General features: G+C 40.7%; 1 protein-coding gene across 2 annotated transcripts in view; it reads left to right on the forward strand.

Moving 5' to 3' along the window:
• TNPO1 (transportin 1) overlaps nucleotides 1-20,348 on the forward strand; it is a 128,214-nt gene that overhangs the window by 85,639 nt on the left and 22,227 nt on the right. For both annotated transcript variants that reach the window (XM_075838074.1, XM_075838064.1), the window contains exons 12-18: nucleotides 378-603; nucleotides 2,288-2,459; nucleotides 2,846-2,932; nucleotides 8,963-9,070; nucleotides 9,650-9,808; nucleotides 10,402-10,489; nucleotides 10,591-10,689. In XM_075838074.1, coding sequence (XP_075694189.1) covers nucleotides 378-603; nucleotides 2,288-2,459; nucleotides 2,846-2,932; nucleotides 8,963-9,070; nucleotides 9,650-9,808; nucleotides 10,402-10,489; nucleotides 10,591-10,689 — 939 coding nt within the window. The remainder of the gene's footprint in view (nucleotides 1-377; nucleotides 604-2,287; nucleotides 2,460-2,845; nucleotides 2,933-8,962; nucleotides 9,071-9,649; nucleotides 9,809-10,401; nucleotides 10,490-10,590; nucleotides 10,690-20,348) is intronic.

Genomic DNA, 20,348 nt, shown 5'->3' on the forward strand with positions numbered 1-20,348 from the left:
TGTGTGTGTGTGTGTCTCTGTGTGTGTGTGTGTGTGTCTCTGTGTGTGTGTGTGTGTGTCTCTGTGTGTGCGTGTCTGTGTCTCTGTGTGTGTCTGTGTCTCTGTGTGTGTCTGTGTCTCTGTGTGTGTCTGTGTCTCTGTGTGTGTGTGTGTGTGCGTGTGTGTCTGTGTCTCTGTGTCTGTGTGTGTGTGTGTGTGTGTGTGTGTGTGTGTGTGTGTGTGTGTGTGTCTCTATATATGACTGATTTTGTAAAATGTCAGCATAGCGCTGTATTGCTTTATTTAATTCACACCCTGAACTAAAACTACATGTAACCTAAACATTTTTTTGTATGTGCTGTTTTTTCTTAAAATTTGCAATTGTTTTTTTGTTTTAGGTTGCATGCAGGGTATGATTCCGTACCTCCCCGAGCTCATTCCTCACCTTGTTCAGTGCCTTTCTGATAAGAAGGCTCTAGTGCGTTCCATTACCTGCTGGACCCTTAGCCGCTATGCACACTGGGTAGTTAGCCAGCCCCCAGATATGTATTTAAAGCCATTAATGACAGAGCTGCTAAAAAGAATCCTTGACAGCAACAAACGCGTACAAGAAGCTGCTTGCAGGTACTCGTGCAGATTGTTTCTATTAGGTTTTACATGTTTAATAATATTTTGCTCATCTTAATACAAGCAACCTGTCCAGTTTTGATGAATCACAAAAAAGTTTGGTCTTGTCGCTATTAACCTGCATAGAGAAAATCAACTTCCTAAGTTTGTTATATTTGTGACTTTCCCTTGGCAAATCATGTCAGTTAGGCCTCATGCACACTTCCATCACGTTTTTCACGGATCCGTGTGTCCGTGATTGGAACAGTGTGCTTCCCGTGTGTACTCCGTGTACACTTTCCGTTTCCGAGAGGAAATTGAAACCTGTTCACACTATGTACACGATATTGAGTCCCGCACATGCTATTCCCTGTCCAGCGGTACTCGCTGTTTAGGGTGCTGAAAGCGTTACTGCCGATCAGTGCAGCCCTTTAACTCTTTCAGCACCCTGGACAGAGACTACCGCTGGACAGGGAATACCATGCGCGGCGTTCACAATATAGATTAATGGTTCATTAAAAAAAAAAAACTGCAACAAAAAAAGTTACTACTTACCCAGAATTCCCTGCTTGCCTGCTTCTTCAAGTCCGGCCTCCTGAGATGACGTTTCAGACTGTGTGAGTGCATCATATCATGCTGACCGCGTGCACAATTGTCAGGACTCAGGAGCGCGGCAATGGCTGTATTACACACCCGCAGCCTCGCTCTAACTACATTCATGTGTTACTATACTTAGCTATGCGGCCGCACAGCTTGGTATCAAAATACATTAATTAACGGTATTGAACCATTTGAGGGTGCACGGTATCGAAACAGTATCTAAGTTTCTATGCATCGTGCAACCCGTCTTTCTAATATACTTACTACTATATCTTTATAGCGGTCAGAGCTCTGTTTTTCTTATACACCACTCCATATCCCATGCATAGACCTAGCTAAAGAAGCACTCCGGTGAAATTTCCCATCCCCCTTATTTGAAAACATGATTAAGTGAAAGGTAATGAGGTTTATTCCCTTATCGGGTACTTGAAGTTTAATGTTAGCTGTTCCTGGCCAAGGTGGGGTAACGTGATTTGCACTCTGACAACCAAATTTATACTGTCTGCTGTAGGGACCAGAGGTCACTTTCTCAATGCAAGCATATAACTCGCATCGAGCCTCCGGTCGCCAGACACTGTAGGATTTAGGGAGTCAGAGTGGGGACCCAACGGCAGCCCGCAACAGAGTGGCAAATAGTAAAATAAAGTTCCTGGTAAGAATAAAGTTCACTACCTTTCACCTAATTATGTCTTTAAATGGGGGGCGGGGGTGTGTTTCCTCAGTGATTCTCTAAGATAACATGCTGGCTGCACGCAGTCAACACTAGAGGGAGCTAACTGCATACTGTTATACTGTACATTGGACTCAATAATCTGACAGTGTTCAGTAAGGTTCTATACTCCCTCTAGTGGTGATTGCAGTGCTATGTTTTAATTTGGTGCAGAGGATATTGAGCTCCGTATCACAAGTGGTCTGGGTCCTATAAAGATATATTAAGAAATGAGTCCGCACAGAATGTTAGACTTTAAAATGACATGGTAGAATGTGGGGGATACACTTTAAAGAAGATCCTTTATGATATGTTATAGTCAATGAAGAAAACACAATTTGGCATAGATTTGAATTACCTATGTATTTAATTGAAACCGGTTTTATTTCCTAGTGCCTTTGCTACTTTAGAAGAGGAGGCTTGTACTGAGCTTGTCCCTTACTTGGCTTACATTTTGGATACCCTCGTCTTTGCGTTCAGTAAATACCAGCATAAAAACTTGCTCATCCTTTATGATGCTATAGGAACTCTAGCAGATTCTGTTGGACATCACTTAAATAAGCCAGTGAGTATTTAATATTTGATGTATTGTCTGCATTATTTTAACTTATGAGTGTAAATGTGGCAGATGTTCTTATGTCCAATCTGTTTATTGGAATATGTCTGTCTGTCTTAGTACACAACTTTTTTCTTTAAATCAAATGTTTTCAAGAATTAAATTTTTCTTAATTTTTTTTTTTTATGCCTAAAAAAATTAACCATTTATTCTCCACCCTTTCCCTCCAGTAAACCCAAACAGAAAATGTAAATCTTGATGTGCGGGGGCAAATTCATACAGCAGTACACAATTGACAGATACATACTTTATCATATATATGTAACCGAAATGGTGATTTTTGTATTTGCACAACTTTTTAATGTATTAAGCTTACTGTCCCCACGTTTCTGTAGGAATATATTCAGATGCTGATGCCTCCACTTATCCAGAAATGGAACGTTCTAAAGGATGAAGACAAGGATCTCTTCCCTTTACTTGAGGCAAGCACTAAGCAATAGTTTGATTTACAAATGCATTTTTTGGTTGTTAGCTGGTGGATAATTTCCATTGCAGGAATCCATCTAAATGGTATTTTTTTTTAAAAAAGGAAAAAAAAAACATGCACGTACTTCAGAAATATCCCTGTACAGCTGTTCTGTATGTAAGAGAATGCTGCCGCAGAAATTCCTGCAACAATTTGCCACAAGTTAGCATAGTGTAAAAAAAAAAAATTAGGGCCTGTTCACATCACCGTTCGCTTTCCGTTCCGTTGGAGGTTTCTGTCGGGTGAACCCCGCAACGGAAAGTGAAACCAGAGCTTCCGTTTCAGTCACCATTGATAGCAATGGTGACGGAAACCTCGCTAATGGTTTCCGTTCGTCACCATTCCGGCAGGTTTCCGGTTTTCCGACAATCAATAGCGGAGATCAATGGTGACTGAAACGGAAGCTATGCTTTCACTTTACATTGCGGGGTTCACCCGACGGAAACCTCAGACGGAACCCCGGAACGGAAATGAACGGTGAGTATTGCTCCTATTCTCTGATCTTTTCATTCTGCAACAACATGTTCTGCTCTTGAAGTAGGAAACTGAAATACTATGTTTGTTATCTATGTGCTTCTCCATGAGGCTGGTGACTTCCCGGCTTTTATTTTTGTAATGGAGTTTAAACCTATTTCTGCTTAATCCTTTAACGCACCATGATATAACTGCACGTCATGGTGCGGGCGCTAAAGTATGGAGCAGGCTCATGTATTACAGCTGACACCCTGCGCTAAAGGCCAGGAACAATCGTTCTGTTCCTGGCAGTTTAACCACTTGGATACTGTGGCCATTAGCAAGATGCGATTGCGGGGTGTCAATAGTTTGTCATGGCAGCCCAGGGGCCTATGGCAGGACTTAACAGGAGCCTGTAAAAATCACAATACACTGCAATACATTAGTATTGCAGTGTATTGTACCCGTGATCTGACGATCGCAGGTTTAAACCCCCTAGGGGAACTAATATTAAACGTGGCAAAAAAATAAAGTTCCGTTGTCCGTATTAAAAAATAAATATATATATATATATATATATATATATATATATATATGCCTTTCCCATTTTTTTCCATTAAAAACGCCAGGGTTGCTGTTTGTCACCATATGGGCAATAAAAAAAAGTCATGAGGGGCTGGTGATGATCCAGCTGTTGTGGTCCATGTCGGTACCAATGACAGAATAAATGGTAGGTGGAGGAGCATTAAGAATAATTTTAAAGAACTAGGCTACAAGCTGAAGGGAAGGACCTCCAAAGTAGTATTCTCAGGAATACTGCCTGTGCCATGCGCATCACAGGAAAGACAGCGGGAGCTCAGGGAGTTAAATGCATGGCTTAAGTCTTGGTGTAGAGGAGAAGGATTTGGGTTCCTAGAGCACTGGGCTGACTTTTCATTGGGGTACAAACTGTATTCTGCAGATGATTTGCACCTAAATGGAAGGGGGTCCGCTGTGCTGGGGGAGAGAATTCTAGCTGGGGTGGCGGAGTGTTTAAACTAGGGCTGAGGAGGGAGGCCAATATAGGAAATAAAGGGGTAGTTAGGTTAGAGAGGGGTCAGACTATATTGGTGGGGGGAGAAACAGACGGTGGGGAGAGGACTAGGCAACAAGATAAGGAGATCCTTTCGTTACAAAACAGCAGTGAAAATAAAAAGGCCAAAATGTCAAATAATCACATTTCTGAAATTGAAACATTTAAAGGCAAGTTAAAGTGTATGTTCACAAATGCCAGAAGTCTAGCAAGCAAAATGGGGGAGCTGGAGGCCTTAATACTGGAAGAAGATATAGATATAGTTGGTGTTGCTGAAACATGGCTGGACTCTTCACATGACTGGGCTGTAAATCTACAGGGTTTTACACTGTTTCGGAAAGACAGGGCAAATAGGAAAGGTGGTGGTGTATGTCTGTATGTGAGAAGCGATATGAAGGTGAGTGTAAATGAGACATTAGAGGGTGAAGACTGTGAGGAGGTTGAAACCTTGTGGGTGGAATTACAAAGGGAAGTAAACACTGAAAAAATTACTTTTGGTGTAATCTATAGACCCCCCAATATAACTGAAGAGATAGGAGATCAAATATATAAACAGATGGAGCGGGCTGCACAGGCGGGTACTATAGTGATAATGGGAGATTTGAATTTCCGGGATATTAATTGGTGTCATGGTTCGGCTTCAACTGCAAAGGGGAGACATTTCCTCAACCTGTTGCAGGAAAATTTTATGGGCCAGTTTGTGGAAGACCCGACTAGAGGTGAAGCTCTGTTGGATCTGGTCATTTCTAATAATGCAGAGCTTGTTGGGAATGTCAATGTTCGTGAAAACCTCGGTAACAGTGATCATAATATAGTTATATTTTACCTATACTGTAAAAAACAAACGCAGGCTAGGAGGGCAAAAACATTTAATTTTAAGAAAGCCAATTTCCCCAGGATGAGGGCGGCAATTCAGGATATAGACTGGGAAGAACTAATGTCAAATAATGGGACAAATGATAAATGGGAGATTTTCACATCTACTTTGAGTTATTATAGTGCAAAATGTATTCCTATAGGTAACAAGTATAAACGACTCAAATTAAACCCCACATGGCTTACACCTTCTGTGAAAGGGGCAATACATGACAAAAAAAGGGCATTTAAAAAATACAAATCTGAGGGTACATCTGTAGCCTTTGTAAAATATAAAGAGCTTAATAAAATCTGTAAAAATGTAATAAAATCAGCAAAAATACAAAATGAAAGGCAGGTGGCCAAGGATAGTAAAACAAATCCTAAAAAATTCTTCAAGCATATAAATGCAAAAAAGCCAAGGTCTGAACATGTAGGACCCTTAGATAATGGTAATGGGGAGTTGGTCACAGGGGATCAAGAGAAGGCAGAGTTACTAAATGGGTTCTTCCGCTCTGTATATACAACAGAAGAAGGAGCAGCTGATGTAGCCGGTGCCAGTGCTGTTAATATATCAGTTGATCTACTGAATTGGATGAATGTAGATCTGGTCCAAGCTAAATTAAATAAAATAAATGTACACAAGGCCCCGGGACCAGATGGGTTACACCCTAGAGTTCTTAAAGAGCTTAGTTCAGTTATTTCTGTCCCCCTCTTCATAATATTTAGAGAGTCTCTCATGAGTGGTATAGTGCCAAGGGACTGGCGCAGGGCAAATGTGGTGCCTATTTTCAAAAAGGGCACTAGGTCTTCGCCGGGTAATTATAGACCAGTAACTTAACATCAATTGTGGGGAAAATGTTTGAGGGGCTATTGAGGGACTATATACAGAATTATGTGACAATAAATAGTATTATAAGTGACAGCCAGCATGGTTTTACAAAGGACAGAAGTTGTCAAACTAACCTAATCTGTTTTTATGAAGAGGTGAGCAGAAGTCTAGACAGAGGGGCCGCTGTGGATTTAGTGTTTTTGGACTTTGCAAAGGCATTTGACACTGTCCCCCATAGACGTCTCCTGGGTAAATTAAGGACTATAGGTTTAGAAAGTATAGTTTGTAATTGGATTGAGAATTGGCTCAAGGACCGTATCCAGAGTTGTGGTCAATGATTCCTACTCTGAATGGTCCCCTGTAATAAGTGGTGTACCCCAGGGTTCAGTGCTGAGACCACTATTATTCAACTTATTTATTCAATCTATTTTTGCAGATGACACCAAGCTATGTAGTAATGTTCAGTCTATGGAAGATGTTTGTGAATTGCAGGCAGATTTAAACAAACTAAGTGTTTGGGCGTCCACTTGGCAGATGAAGTTTAATGTAGATAAATGTAAAGTTATGCATCTGGGTACGAAAAACCTGCAAGCATCATATGTCCTAGGGGGAGCTATACTGGGGGAGTCAATTGTTGAGAAGGATCTGGGTGTACTTGTAAATCATAAACTAAATTTCAGCATGCAGTGTCAATCAGCTGCTTCAAAGGCCAGCAAAATATTGTGGTGTATCAAAAGAGGCATGGACTCGCGGGACAGGGAGGTAATATTACCACTTTACAAAGCATTAGTGAGGCCTCATCTAGAATATGCAGTTCAGTTCTGGGCTCCAGTTCATAGAAAGGATGCCCTGGAGTTGGAAAAAATACAAAGAAGATCAACGAAGCTAATAAGGGGCATGGAGAATCTAAGTTATGAGGAAAGATTAAAAGAACTAAACCTATTTAGCCTTGAGAAAAGACTACTAAGGGGGACATGATTAACTTATATAAATATATTAATAGCACATACAAAAAATATGGTGAAATCCTGTTCCATGTAAAACCCCCTCAAAAAACAAGGGGGCACTCCCTCCGTCTGGAGAAAAAAAGGTTCAATCTGCAGAGGCGACAAGGCTTCTTTACAGTGAGAACTGTGAATCTATGGAATAGCCTACCGCAGGAGCTGGTCACAGCAGGGACAGTAGATGGCTTTAAAAAAGGGTTAGATAATTTCCTAGAACAAAAAAATATTAGCTCCTATGTGTAGAAATTTTTTACTTCCCCTTTCCTATCCCACTTCCCCTTTCCCTTCCCTTGGTTGAACTTGATGGACATGTGTCTTTTTTCAACCGTACTAACTATGTAACTATATATGTACCAAACAATGGTACCAATAAAAACTGCATTTAGTCCCACAACAACTAAGACTGCAAACTGCTCAATCGTTGCAAAAATAAGTCATGGCTCTCTGTTTTGTAACACCACAGTCTAAGGTTTTTTTGTTTTTCGAAAAAAAGGTTTTCCTCTGTAAAAGATAAAAAAAATGTTTGCATTCACCAGCAGATTAAAGTTGAAGGACCTGTCACTAGGTCATATAAGTCTGCACTGGTTTACTGACCTGAATAGCGCGGTCTCCCTGAGTCCAGTGCTGGGCCATATCTCTGGAACGGGAGGGTGCAGGATAAACAGCGCTGGAATTGGGAAGACCGTGCTATTCAGGTCAGTAAACCAGTTCAACTTATATGACCTAATGACAGGTATTCTTTGTGGACATTTTTACCGCACGGTAAAAGCTGTAAAAACTAAAGGCAAAAAAAGGAGGAATCCGTTTTTTTTCCAATTCTACCCCACAAATATTTTTTTCACAGTACATTATATGCCACTTAAAATGCTGCCAATCAGAACTAAAACTCCTCTGGCAATAAATAAGCTGTCCCAGCAATAAAGTTATGTCTCTTGGAAGGTGGGGAGTGAAAAATGCCTTGACTTTAAGGGGTTAAAGGGAACCTGTCCGCAGTTTGCTTTCAAAACTGCTGACAATGCTGTAAACCGGTTGGAGAGTAGTCTAACCATACCTATGTTGTCGGTCATGCAAGTTGCATGACCCAAAAAAATCTCAGTTTTGATGTCCTGGACACTGCGGTCACAAGTGCCACACTACACTTTAAGTGACTGCTCTAGCAGTCTCTTTTTGGATGCTAGAGCAGTCACCCAGAGCGGGCGTTCAGTTCAGAGAGTCTGGTGTACTGAAGATGAAGATGCCGCCTCCATGGCACTTGTGATCGTGTCATAGGAGACCTCAAAACTGAGATTTCTTGGTCAAGCAACTTGCAAATATCAGCTGTTTTTGAGGACTCCAAACTGCCTTCAGGTTCCCTTTTAAAGGGCTGCTAAAGATGGTGACAACAAATATGGTTGCAATTAAAGCTCGCTGGGTTGCTACCCTACTTTTGTGTTTGCTTACCTAGGCAGCTCTGCTGTTCTTGAACTGGTCAACTCCACTTTCTTGGGTATAGTGTGATTGGAGTGGTTAATTGTGGTCATTTGCCATCGCAGTCAAGTAATACAAGGGTGACACATGTCGTGACGTACCTTCACTGCGGTAGGCTGCCTTTGGCTGCTGCAGTCACGTGGTTTGTAAACTGTGTGGACAAAGTGTAATTTCACACAGGAGTAAATGGTGGTAGGGTACTGCAGCACGGGAATAGAGAAGAACCACTGAAACTGTTCTATTTGTAACATTGGTCATGGAACTCTTTCTCAGTCGTAATTTTGAGTATCTTTCCCGTTTCAGTGCCTATCTTCTGTTGCTACTGCACTTCAATCTGGTTTCTTACCTTACTGTGAACCTGTGTACCAGCGTTGTGTGAACTTAGTACAAAAGACCCTTCAACAAGAGATGGTAACTTCATGTATATTGTGGGAGGGCAGTCACTTTTTTACTTTTGCGTAACCTTAAAAATATAAATAGAACAGAAATAAAGCTACAAAGAGGTCAGCAGTGGGTTGAGGACATGATTTTACTAGTTTGGTGATTACGTAGTTTATACCTATGTAGTACTTTACCAATACCATGATTTTTAAAGGGGTTGTTTCTATGCCAAGTCTATTTGCCCTGGTAGGTTGTATGAGCACTATGCAGCTCCTGTTAGACACATGGAGAACAGCTCCTAATCTGACAGATGTAGCCTAGGAACGTATTACATTCATTTGAATGGGCGCCAGGGTTGCTGCAATGAAAATGTGTGGCTAGCCGCAGCTTCCCTAGCCAGTATCAGCTGGCGGCCAGTGTCTTCATGAGCTAGACCTGCAGTGATTAGCTGGTTGCTGGGGTAACTTCAGTGGTTTGTAGACCTGGGCTTTTTTCACAAGGTCTTTTATCGTGCAACTGCCCATCAATTATATTGTGTAAAATTCTATATTGTGTATTATATGTATACTTATCTTTTTACATGTGTTTTTTTTTTCGCCTGTGTTGAAGATGCACAATGCTCAGCCAGACCAGTACGAGTCTCCAGACAAAGATTTTATGATTGTGGCTCTAGATTTACTTAGTGGATTGGCGGAAGGGCTTGGTGGCAACATAGAACAGCTTGTAGCAAGAAGCAACATCCTTACTTTAATGTACCAGTGCATGCAGGTAAGCTGGCAGGAATGTGATTAAAAGTGCAGGAATCCACTTGTCAGACAGAATGACCAGAGGATTTAATTCATATGTTACATGCAAAATGAGTTCATCCCATCTCCGGATCTCCATTCGGCACTATAAACTATCTAATTCTGGCACCTGTGCGGCCGTACTACTAATGGTGGACAGTAATGCCTGTATCAGAAAATGTACAAAGAGCAACAAAAGTTGTGCTGTCAGGCTCTGTTCACACTAGTGCCGTATGTTCCGTTCAATATGAAACTGACGGATTTGTTTTCGAACAGATCCAAATGGATCTCGATGGATCCCATTAATTTATTATGATCTACATTAGGTTTTCATCAGTGTTCTGGTGGTTTTGACAAGTTAATAACTACACTATTCGTACTGTAAAAAAAATACTGGAAACCTTGATGGATAGGGCATAACTTTAAATGTGAACAGAGGTTCACTGAATCTTTTTCAGTGCACCTCAGACATATATTTATATTGCCGTTAGTTAACTTATTTTGTGATGATGTAAAAATAAAAATTTTAATTTGTTTGTACATTTTATTATGTATGTAACCTCATTTTCTTCCTAGGATAAAATGCCAGAGGTACGACAGAGTTCTTTTGCTTTATTAGGAGACCTGACCAAGGCCTGCTTTCAACATGTTAAATCATGCATTGGTATGTTTCACCTTATTTATTTTGACGTCCTTTTTACTTGAATTTGTTTTTATCGCTTTCCTGAAATCTCTACATTTTTAATTGTTTTTCTTCTCCTTTAGCGGATTTCATGCCCATTTTAGGAACAAATTTAAACCCTGAGCTAATTTCTGTATGCAACAATGCCACTTGGGCAATTGGTGAAATTTCTATACAAATGGGTATGTATTATTCCTCTATTATATTGAGTTGTCCGTGTAACTGGCATCATTTTATCCTGCTGATGACCCACGTTTACTGAGTGTTTTCTACGATTCTTTATTTCAACATATACACTATAATGCGTGGTCCATGTTGTCATGTTATGAAGAATCGGTACAAAATAGATGTGAACATTTTACAGGCTTGTTCACATGTTGCATTTACGGAGAACCCCCAGATCCTCCTAACTAGGAACAGGGGGTTTGGGACACCCGTCCTCATGATCAGTGGGGGGGGGGGGGCAGCGTTCGTGCCCTGAGGGATCATAAAATTATCACCTGTCCTATGGAAAAGGTGACGATTAATCTGGGAAAACCCCTTGAACTGTCCTTCTCACCTGTCTAAGGCCCTGTACAGTTTTTTGTTTTTTTTTGCAGGCAGAAAATTCTGCCTCAGGAATTTTGAGGCAAATTTTGAACTGCCTGCATGTATTTTTCCGCAATGTTTTTTGCTCCGTGGCCATTGAAGCTAATGCACGGTCCGCGGGCAAAATATGCCATGAAAAACGCTCAAACGAGCTCCGTGGGTTTGTTCTGCCATGGGAGGTCAGAGGGGGAAACCGCAAAAAGAAAGGACACTGCTTTTTTTCCCCGCGAGCGGCCTTAAGCCGCCAGGGGGGAAAAAATGCGCTTCATTGAAATCAATGGTGAGCGTTTTCGACGTGTTTTTGATGCTGATTCCGACATGGTTTCAGCGTCGATCATCGCCACAAAAGTGTGTGAACTGACCCTAAGGATTTCCCCATGTTTTTAAAAAATTACAATTGTTTAGTATTGTAAAGCATTTATAAATACCAGTGTGAATGGTTTGTTTGGGTTTTTTTGGGGGGAAAATGACATACGGTTGATGTAAGTGGCATAAAGTTTATATCCACTATTAACACATCACTCCCAATAAAAAGTTTAGCTTAACTGACATTTGAAGTTCTGTCTAAAGTTCTCTTAGACGTCCCCAGCAATAGACTGCAAACTAATACTTTTTTGGGCGCAATTTAGCAACCCTACGCCTTGAGTTCCATCCAGCTCCAAATTGGCTTTTAAGAAGCAATTTATGAATACGAGCAGCTCGGAGAAGCAAATACACACAGAGACACGTTACTGTATGGAAATCCTTCTAGTTTATTCTCATCAGCAGCGGATATTTACAGACGGACAATAACAAATAAGTCCTAAAGTTTAGGCATAGTCCCACAACTTAATTGGTTCTTAGAGGGGCCGTTCCCTCGTGCAATCATGAATCGTAGCGCGTGATTCCCCCATGTTTAGTCTCTGTAGTGTTTTGCACACGGCACTACTGCCTTACAGTCACAGCTCTGCAGAGCATCTGCAGAGCATCTACCTTCTAATATAACTAACTTGTACAAACCTATAAGGATATGAGTATATAAGGCATACAGTAGGTATAAAACACTTTGGAAAATACATTTCCTTTCACATTTCCCCCCTTTTGTGATTTTATAGGTCTGGTAATCATTACCTACCTCTAATTTCACAACAACCTGTCACTTCTTTCCGGAGGCCTCGCTGTGAGAGCTCTCCGTATCGTATAAAACACATAACAATTAAAACAAGTCATAATGACAAAGGCAATCATATTAGTGGTTGGAATAAGTAGCTTAATACTGAACTGGCAGTCGGTGAAAATCCTGTAAATATATCATACCAGTGATGAGCCGTGTCATCCTTAATCTGTGATCCTAAATGTCGCAGCATTCTCCCACTTATAACAGCATTCATTTTGACTGTTTGTAGTGTAACATTGTCTCCTAACCATCTCTCTTACCTATTCTGCGTCTCTTAGAACTTTATTCAACTCATCTAAGGGGAGACTAATATTGGGTGTTGGCAATGGGTCCGGTACTTCTACTGTGCTTACAATCTCATCCAAATCCGTGAGAAATACAATAGTCCGGTTCTTCCATTCTATATGGCTAACATTAAATATACATCCGGAAAAGGGTTTCTAATAAAAAAAGGTTTGTGTGTTGGGGTCATCCGTAACCTTATATACTCTGGTTTTATCTCTATATACAAGAATGTTCCTGTAAGATGGGGGAGGCATTCCCACAAGCATATTTGCCACCCTCCCATCTCACTCCCTGTGCCTTCTCTGCAAGCTTCATATGGGAACCAAGGTCAAAGATAACTGACTAAGAAACATATGAAATCAATATTAATATACTTGTGTTAAAGGTACAATGACTTTCTTATTCACTACAAAAGAACCAAGATGGGAACTCCAGACAAGATGGCTGCTGCACGAAATTAAATCATTTAAACATTATTATAATCACTTTCACATAATACATATCTTAGTAATTCGGCATCCTGCTTGATAATTCATAATGTAATTTCATACGGAGAATATAAGCAAATAAACCATCCTTCACAAACCCCCCTTTTTCTCATATTAAATTACAGAAGTTCTATATTATGATTATAAATCTCAAACAATATATCAATAGGGCCACAACCAATAATAGAATACCATGACAATGATCGGTTTTGGGTATAGGGTCCCACCAGTACGTTCACAAGTCCTGTACGTGGTTCGTTTCCGGTTCGAAGGGCTAACCTCTTCTATCTTCTGCTCTTCACTGACTGTCGCCCTTAGGGTAACCCACATAATTATGGTGTCAGACTGTACATTGGTGTCCAGTGGGGGATTTATTACCCGATTACCCTCCTCCTGGGTCACTTACTTATTAAAACACTTGGATGCTGCTAACGGGTTCACTTTTTTTTTTTTTTGTCTTTGTTTTACTTTGAACTTTGCTGATGTCATCAGGACTTGGCTTGGTCCTTCTCATCTGTCAGTCACCGTCTCTTTTAGTATACATCACCGGGCTGTACTGTGAGCCTGGGGTGAGTACCCACGTAGACGGATTAGTGGAGTTTTATTGTGACTACCGCAAACACTCCATCTGTCCTCTTCCTCCGGTAAGTTGCTTGTCTGGACGGCTGCTTAGAATTGTGACACTGCCGTCAGTTCAGGAGAAGCGTGTTGTATTGGCTCCGGCTGCGCCTGCCGCATCTCAGTGATGGAGTTCATCAAGTTAAAGTCTTTTAGTTCAGGTTTACTGGCACTTGCTGGGGACCCCCAACCCTTATCAATTGTTAAAATAAATGCTAATCTGGTGATGTCATCTACGTAATATAAAAATTGTTCTAAGTACATACAATAACAATATCAGGCCCTTAAACTAAATCAAACACACACCTTTATATAAGAAAAACTTCTCTGTCCCACTCCGCAGGGCACCTAGAAGATGTGTAGTTACTGGGTACATTTTATTTGCACTTCGTGTTACACTTTTCAGCAGGATTTGTACCTTGATCTGAGCTGATTACCTGGAACCGCTCCAACTCACAAAAATATACACATTTTCCACATGTTTATCTGACAAATGTTGCAAACCAATATTTCTTACTCTGTTTATTGCCTGGGAAGGCCTCTCAAGGTGAAACACTCACATTGAGCAGTAACTAGAAGTGATACATGCTAACTCATTTTTCTTTTATTTATATATATATATATATTTCAGAGAATTCAAGTATCACGGTGCTATGCGTCCTTGACCGTCGTCCACACGGTCCTGAATTGGATACACAAACGAGGAAATAGACGCAGCACTCCAAAAGTAGGCTTGACAAAGGTCCTGCTGAGAGGACTGAAACACAGCTATTTCTCTACATGGGTGAATAAACCACTATCTTTGCAACTACTTTTGGAGTGCTGCGTCTATTTCCTCGTGTATGTGTATATATATATATATATATATATGTATATGTGTGTGTATATATATATATATATATATATATATATATATATATATATATATATATATATTATACACTGCACAGAATTATCTGCTCTAAAATTTTCCTTTCCAACAACAAAAAAATAAGTAAATAAAAATCCATATACAGGAATGTGTTTTCAAATGGGAATATCCCACTGCTGTACCTTTTATCTGACTCCTCCAATAGTCCAATGCTGAGGCACGCTGGTCTAGAACTTTACATAAAACTTAACCTCAGTTTTTACTTGAATATCATTATTAAACAAACTAACTTTGGAATAACATCTGTGGAACTGCTGATATCTTATTGTACAAACACCAGTTCAATACTTGGGATAAAAACGATTCCCCTGAAGATACAGGCCGGGCTTCAGGCCACCCTGAGAACAGGTCCACACACACGAGCACATTGTCATACACTTCTACCTCGGGTGGTTGTATGTTCTGCAGTCGCTGGGACGGGTAATCTGGCCGGGCTGCACTTTTCACAGGTACCTTTGCTGTTTTACCTATGTCATGCCATGCGCACATCATGCCGGCTCCTACAAACCTAGCGGTGGCATTATTGTATCCAGGGACAAGCCAATTTACTGACACCTGGCCGCACATACTCTTGTTGTCAGGTCTGTCATCTCTTTGGCTTACCCGATGATCCAATAAAGTTCCTACTACCAATGGACCCATAATTGTGGGCGATGCGAAAAGCGTACCTAGAGTCAGTATAAATGTCGGCCGTCTTCCCTTCTGCCAGGTTACAGCGTGAGCGAGCACCTCCAGCTCTGCTCCTTGAGATGAACAAGAAGGTGAGTGGTTTCTGGATGATTTACCTTGTGCCTCGTATCCTGTCTTGTACATACTGTATATAATCAAGTATCTACATTACAAATTTACATTGGAAACCCATGTCACATATAGATAGAACATTTCAAAAGGATGGAGTTTTATTTTTCCACATTCATCTGATGATCCAGGACACTTGTAAATCCCTGATTAATACAAAAACAAACAAATTATTTTACTGAAATCTGGCATAAAATGAACAACGTTCAGACAAATATTTTTTGTTGTGCCTTCTCTCCATCTAAATCTGTAAAGGCTCATCTGTGAGTGACGTCACCTCGGCCCCCTGTGCAGATTTTCTGGACGGGGATGGTCTCTTACACAATACCTCGTATTGGGTGGAGACTACAGCACAGCATACCCAGTGCCATATTTACCGTTCTGGAAGGATCTGGAACCATCTATACAGAAATACCTCAAAATTTAGTTTACGGTCATACACATTTAATCTGGATTCCTCATTGGGGTCTCATACACATTTTGTAGACCTCCTAGAACCAAATTCATTCATTCAAAATAAAATACCAAACAAAATTGTACCTGATCAATCCTCTCACTACTCCCTCCTATTTGGACTATGCGAAAGTAATTAGGATGAGATATGTAGTTTTGAACCCTGCTAATAAGGTTGGGCACTCTATCTGGGGGCACTAGTTTGACCCCCTGTAATACACAATAGCCTGGAACAAAAATGACTTTCTCCTGACAAAAATAAATTTTATCTTTAAAATGACTTGCAAGCATTTATCTGTAAAACATCTCACATTTTCAAAAATAACATTTAGGCAGCACCATAGCACGTGCCTCGTGTGAAAACCAAAAAAACAATTGTAATTAGTTATTCAGTAAAACAGCAAATAATATATCTGGTAATATTAATTACTGCAAACCAATAAACTATATATGTGAGTAGGGAACAGAGGGGGCACATACATTTTCAAGACCCCGTGTCCCACAATATCTGTATTTTAATTCATTTCAATGAACATCAAAAAAGTCCAACATTAAATTTTATCATATAACACGTAAATATGCAACGTAACTTTTATCTTTTTGCAGACAAATCCAGCCGGCTGTAATATTTTTCCCGCTTGGTGTAGTTACGGACAACCGCGCATACGCAAAGATAAGAAACATTCCTTTACACAGAGGAGAGGAACTGATTTTAACCCCTTTCACATAACACTAAGAATTTTAATTTTTTAGACATTACTGCTGTTAAAAATAAGAACATACAATATAGATCTGTTTTATTGTGGCCACTGGTTTCAAACTACACACATGTTACATTACACATATATCACACCCGTTCACATTACACTCCCCCCGTTCTGACCCACATTAGTCACTGCAATGTACCCGGCTGCTCCGTTTTCTTCACTCTTCCTATCAAAATTTACACCTGTATTCAAATTGTTCTTTCTCACATCAACTTACTTGTAACCACCTGTAATCACTTACTTTGTAATTTTAACTTATGCCCAGTTAACAGAGCTTAACTCCTGGCCATCCACCATCCCTTACTCAACTTTCCACAAACCATTCTCTTTATCACATGCAAACATCCTTCTTACGGCTGCAAGCCTCTTCAACAATTTTTTACTGTTATTTTGCCTTCACATACTTTACAATTAAAGCCCCAGCTCCTTTTTCTCATTCTACTATAATGATGGCCGGGACCCGTGCCCCAAGGCTGTCCCGCATTTTTGTCTCACTTTCTCCTGACCTCATAGTCGGAGAGCAGTAGGGTGATCTCCGGTAAATCCCCCACCTCCAGGCAAACTAGCCACGTTTGCCGACAGATATCTCAGACCAGTCTATCTCCTAGACTGTCTTACCAATACGATATCAAAAGTCGTTCCTCCAGATATTCTTTCCTCTGATCCCTCACTGTATTGAAGATCAAGAACAGACAAAATGCTGGCAATCAATTTCAAGAGCAAATTCTTCACCACAATTGACATTCATGAACCTCTATTGAATCAAGCAGGAGTTGGTCACATTCATTTCAAACCTCTACAAACCCCTCACTGCCGGTGTAGCTTTTGGTTCATACAGGAGGACCCTTACACACAGTATTACAAGCTGGCAGTGTGTGCTAAAAGTGTATCAATGATTATTCAAAACTACATTCAAAGTTTTCCCTGTTGCACTGGATTCTCCATTATCAGGACTTAACCATTGAAGCCCCTGTGGTACTACAGGATATTACTCACAACTATCCAACTGTCCTCTCACCTACAGTCAGTACCTCCCAACTATAATCCCAGACAAACTGGTAACAGAACAACTATTAATCCTCAACGATTTTACACAACTGAATAACAAATGACACTACAACTGAGCAACAAGCACAAGTTTTATTTTTCCCCTCACTGTCCAGACTACAATCTTTTCATTTCAAATACTTCACATGTGAGTTACAACTTCTCTCCGCCATGCGCTACGTCACTGCATTCCAAAGGGGGAAGTCTTACACTTCTCACAATTTTTTCTGGTTAATGTAATTGCTGGCAAAAAGTCTCTTTCATATCAACAGTTTAAGATCACGTGCGCACCTGCAATCTTTCATCACACAAGTTTCAACATACCTTTTTGGATCCATCTTTAATACCACTGCTGGATGAAGTGCCACATCCAGAAGATGTGACGTCATGACCACTAAATTCCGAGGCTTACGCAATACATGTGTGAATGGTGTAAGAATAAGCTTCTTACCTACCGCGGTTTTTTCTTTTTGTAATTCACAGATGTAAAGCGCCACACCTCTCTAGCGACAGCTATCAACGAGCAATCTCCCGGGTTTTTTCGGCACCATTTCTGTCGTGGAAGTCAATGGCTTAAAATATATTAGACTGAAATTTAGATGAGTGTTCCAATAGACACTCACGCCAGGTGTTTTATCCAGCATCCCAATCAGGAGATCTCATACCGATATATATCGAGAGAGGAGAAAAAAACAGACGCTGCTGATATGCTCAAAATACTCTGGGGGTTTATTTCCAAACTCAATTACAATACTATCATTCAGAAGGGCTGGCACTCCTAGCTTCTCTGCTCTAGTAAATAGGTTACGCATCTTTAGTTTGTTCTGGGTCTCTTTCACCCCAGAACCTTAGGTTACTGATAGACACTCACTTTCTGTGTCTTTTCTACGGCTACCTGTAAACAACTTCTACTCTGGCCAGAGATTTACGTGTTTTATGGGTATCCTAACCCTCCTGATTATCTTCTAATAGGAGATTCCTGTTTGAGCAGCACTTTCCAACACACACACCCACGAAATAGATTAGAAGTATAACCATTATCGCTGCACAAAGCAATCCCCCCTATAGCATGCTCCATGCCGCTACCCATTCCTCATTCACACAAACTGAAATGGAAGTCAGGCACTTAGTTTCTAAGCGAGTACAGGGTTCTGGAACTGCGGCTTCATACACTACTCCCTAAGCTGAAAGGTGGAGCCTTAGTCATCCGAAAATAGGGGAGGGCAGACGGGGAAATGCAGAGCAGAATATAAGAATCAAATCTTCTTACATTATGCTGCAGCTTTTGGTATACACATTCCCGTCCGGTCTCCTCTGCCTGGTTCGGGTGGTCTCGGAGTCCTAGTGCCGCAGTCCCTGTTCGGGCGCCATAAAACTGAGCGCAATTTAGCAACACTACGCTTTGAGTTCCATCCAGCTCCAAATTGGCTTTTAAGAATCAATTTATGAATACGAACAGCTCGGAGAAGCAAATACACACAGAGACACGTTACTGTATGGAAATCCTTCTAGTTTATTCTCATCAGCAGCGGATATTTACAGACGGACAATAACAAATAAGTCCTAAAGTTTAGGCATAGTCCCACAACTTAATTGGTTCTTAGAGGGGCCGTTCCCTCGTGCAATCATGAATCGTAGCGCGTGATTCCCCCATGTTTAGTCTCTGTAGTGTTTTGCACACGGCACTACTGCCTTAAAGTCACAGCTCTGCAGAGCATCTACCTTCTAATATAACTAACTTGTACAAACCTATAAGGATATGAGTATATAAGGCATACAGTAGGTATAAAACACTTTGGGAAATACATTTCCTTTCACACTTTCTAACATAATGAATTCCTGTATAAAAAGACACCAAGCCTAAAAAGCTATGTGTGGTAGGGAAAACAAAACCTTACATACAATGTTGCATGTAGAGATCAGCCAGCGGAATTGGGTATATCCCTTTTCTGCTCCAATTTGCCTACAAAAAGGCTTCAGGGTTTTATTTTTTTTAATGGGTAGCTTGTCTTACCCCCTACTGCAGATAGCACATTTGTGGAGTGTCCCTTTAGCAGCAAATTTTCTCCAGCCACATGTTGGTCAGATTTCTTTGAATTGAATGCAATATTCTACCTGGAATACAAAGTCGTCGTGAAAACCCCCTCGCCCCCACTTCCCATATGTTTCCCCATTTTGACTACAACATGAAACAAGACCATTTCAAGGCAGGAGACGGCTGTAGTTTGATAATTTGCTAGTGTTATTAATGGGCATTTCCTTATCAATTCCCTTATCCCAACACTGTGACATGGAATTTTACACTTTATCACAGGCCTATCATAAGATATATGTGTATTCTTCAGATTACATTTTGTTGGCATGTCCTACCTAGCAAGTTAAGTATCCAGTGAGTAGTTCAGATCAACTGCATCCTTAGTTCATTACCAGAAATGTCTCCCAATGTCGGTTCTTTTGCTTGTTTCCCGTTTTATTTCTAAGGAGCCAGCATATTCTGCAGTGCCTTACACAGTTTGTAATCATTGGTTATAAGTGCCTTTTGGGCTCACCGCAGAAACAGGAAGGTTTTTCTGAGTGCTCATGCACATGAACGTTTCTGTTTTATGGCCCACAATACACCGTTCCTAGTGGCTTCCATGTGCTGCATACACTGGAATGGGTGAGACGGACCTCAAATGCGGAGAATAGGACCTGTTCTATAATTTGTGGA

Source organism: Rhinoderma darwinii, chromosome 1 (genome assembly GCF_050947455.1).
Source record: "Rhinoderma darwinii isolate aRhiDar2 chromosome 1, aRhiDar2.hap1, whole genome shotgun sequence".
Classification (NCBI taxonomy): Eukaryota; Metazoa; Chordata; class Amphibia; order Anura; family Rhinodermatidae; genus Rhinoderma; species Rhinoderma darwinii.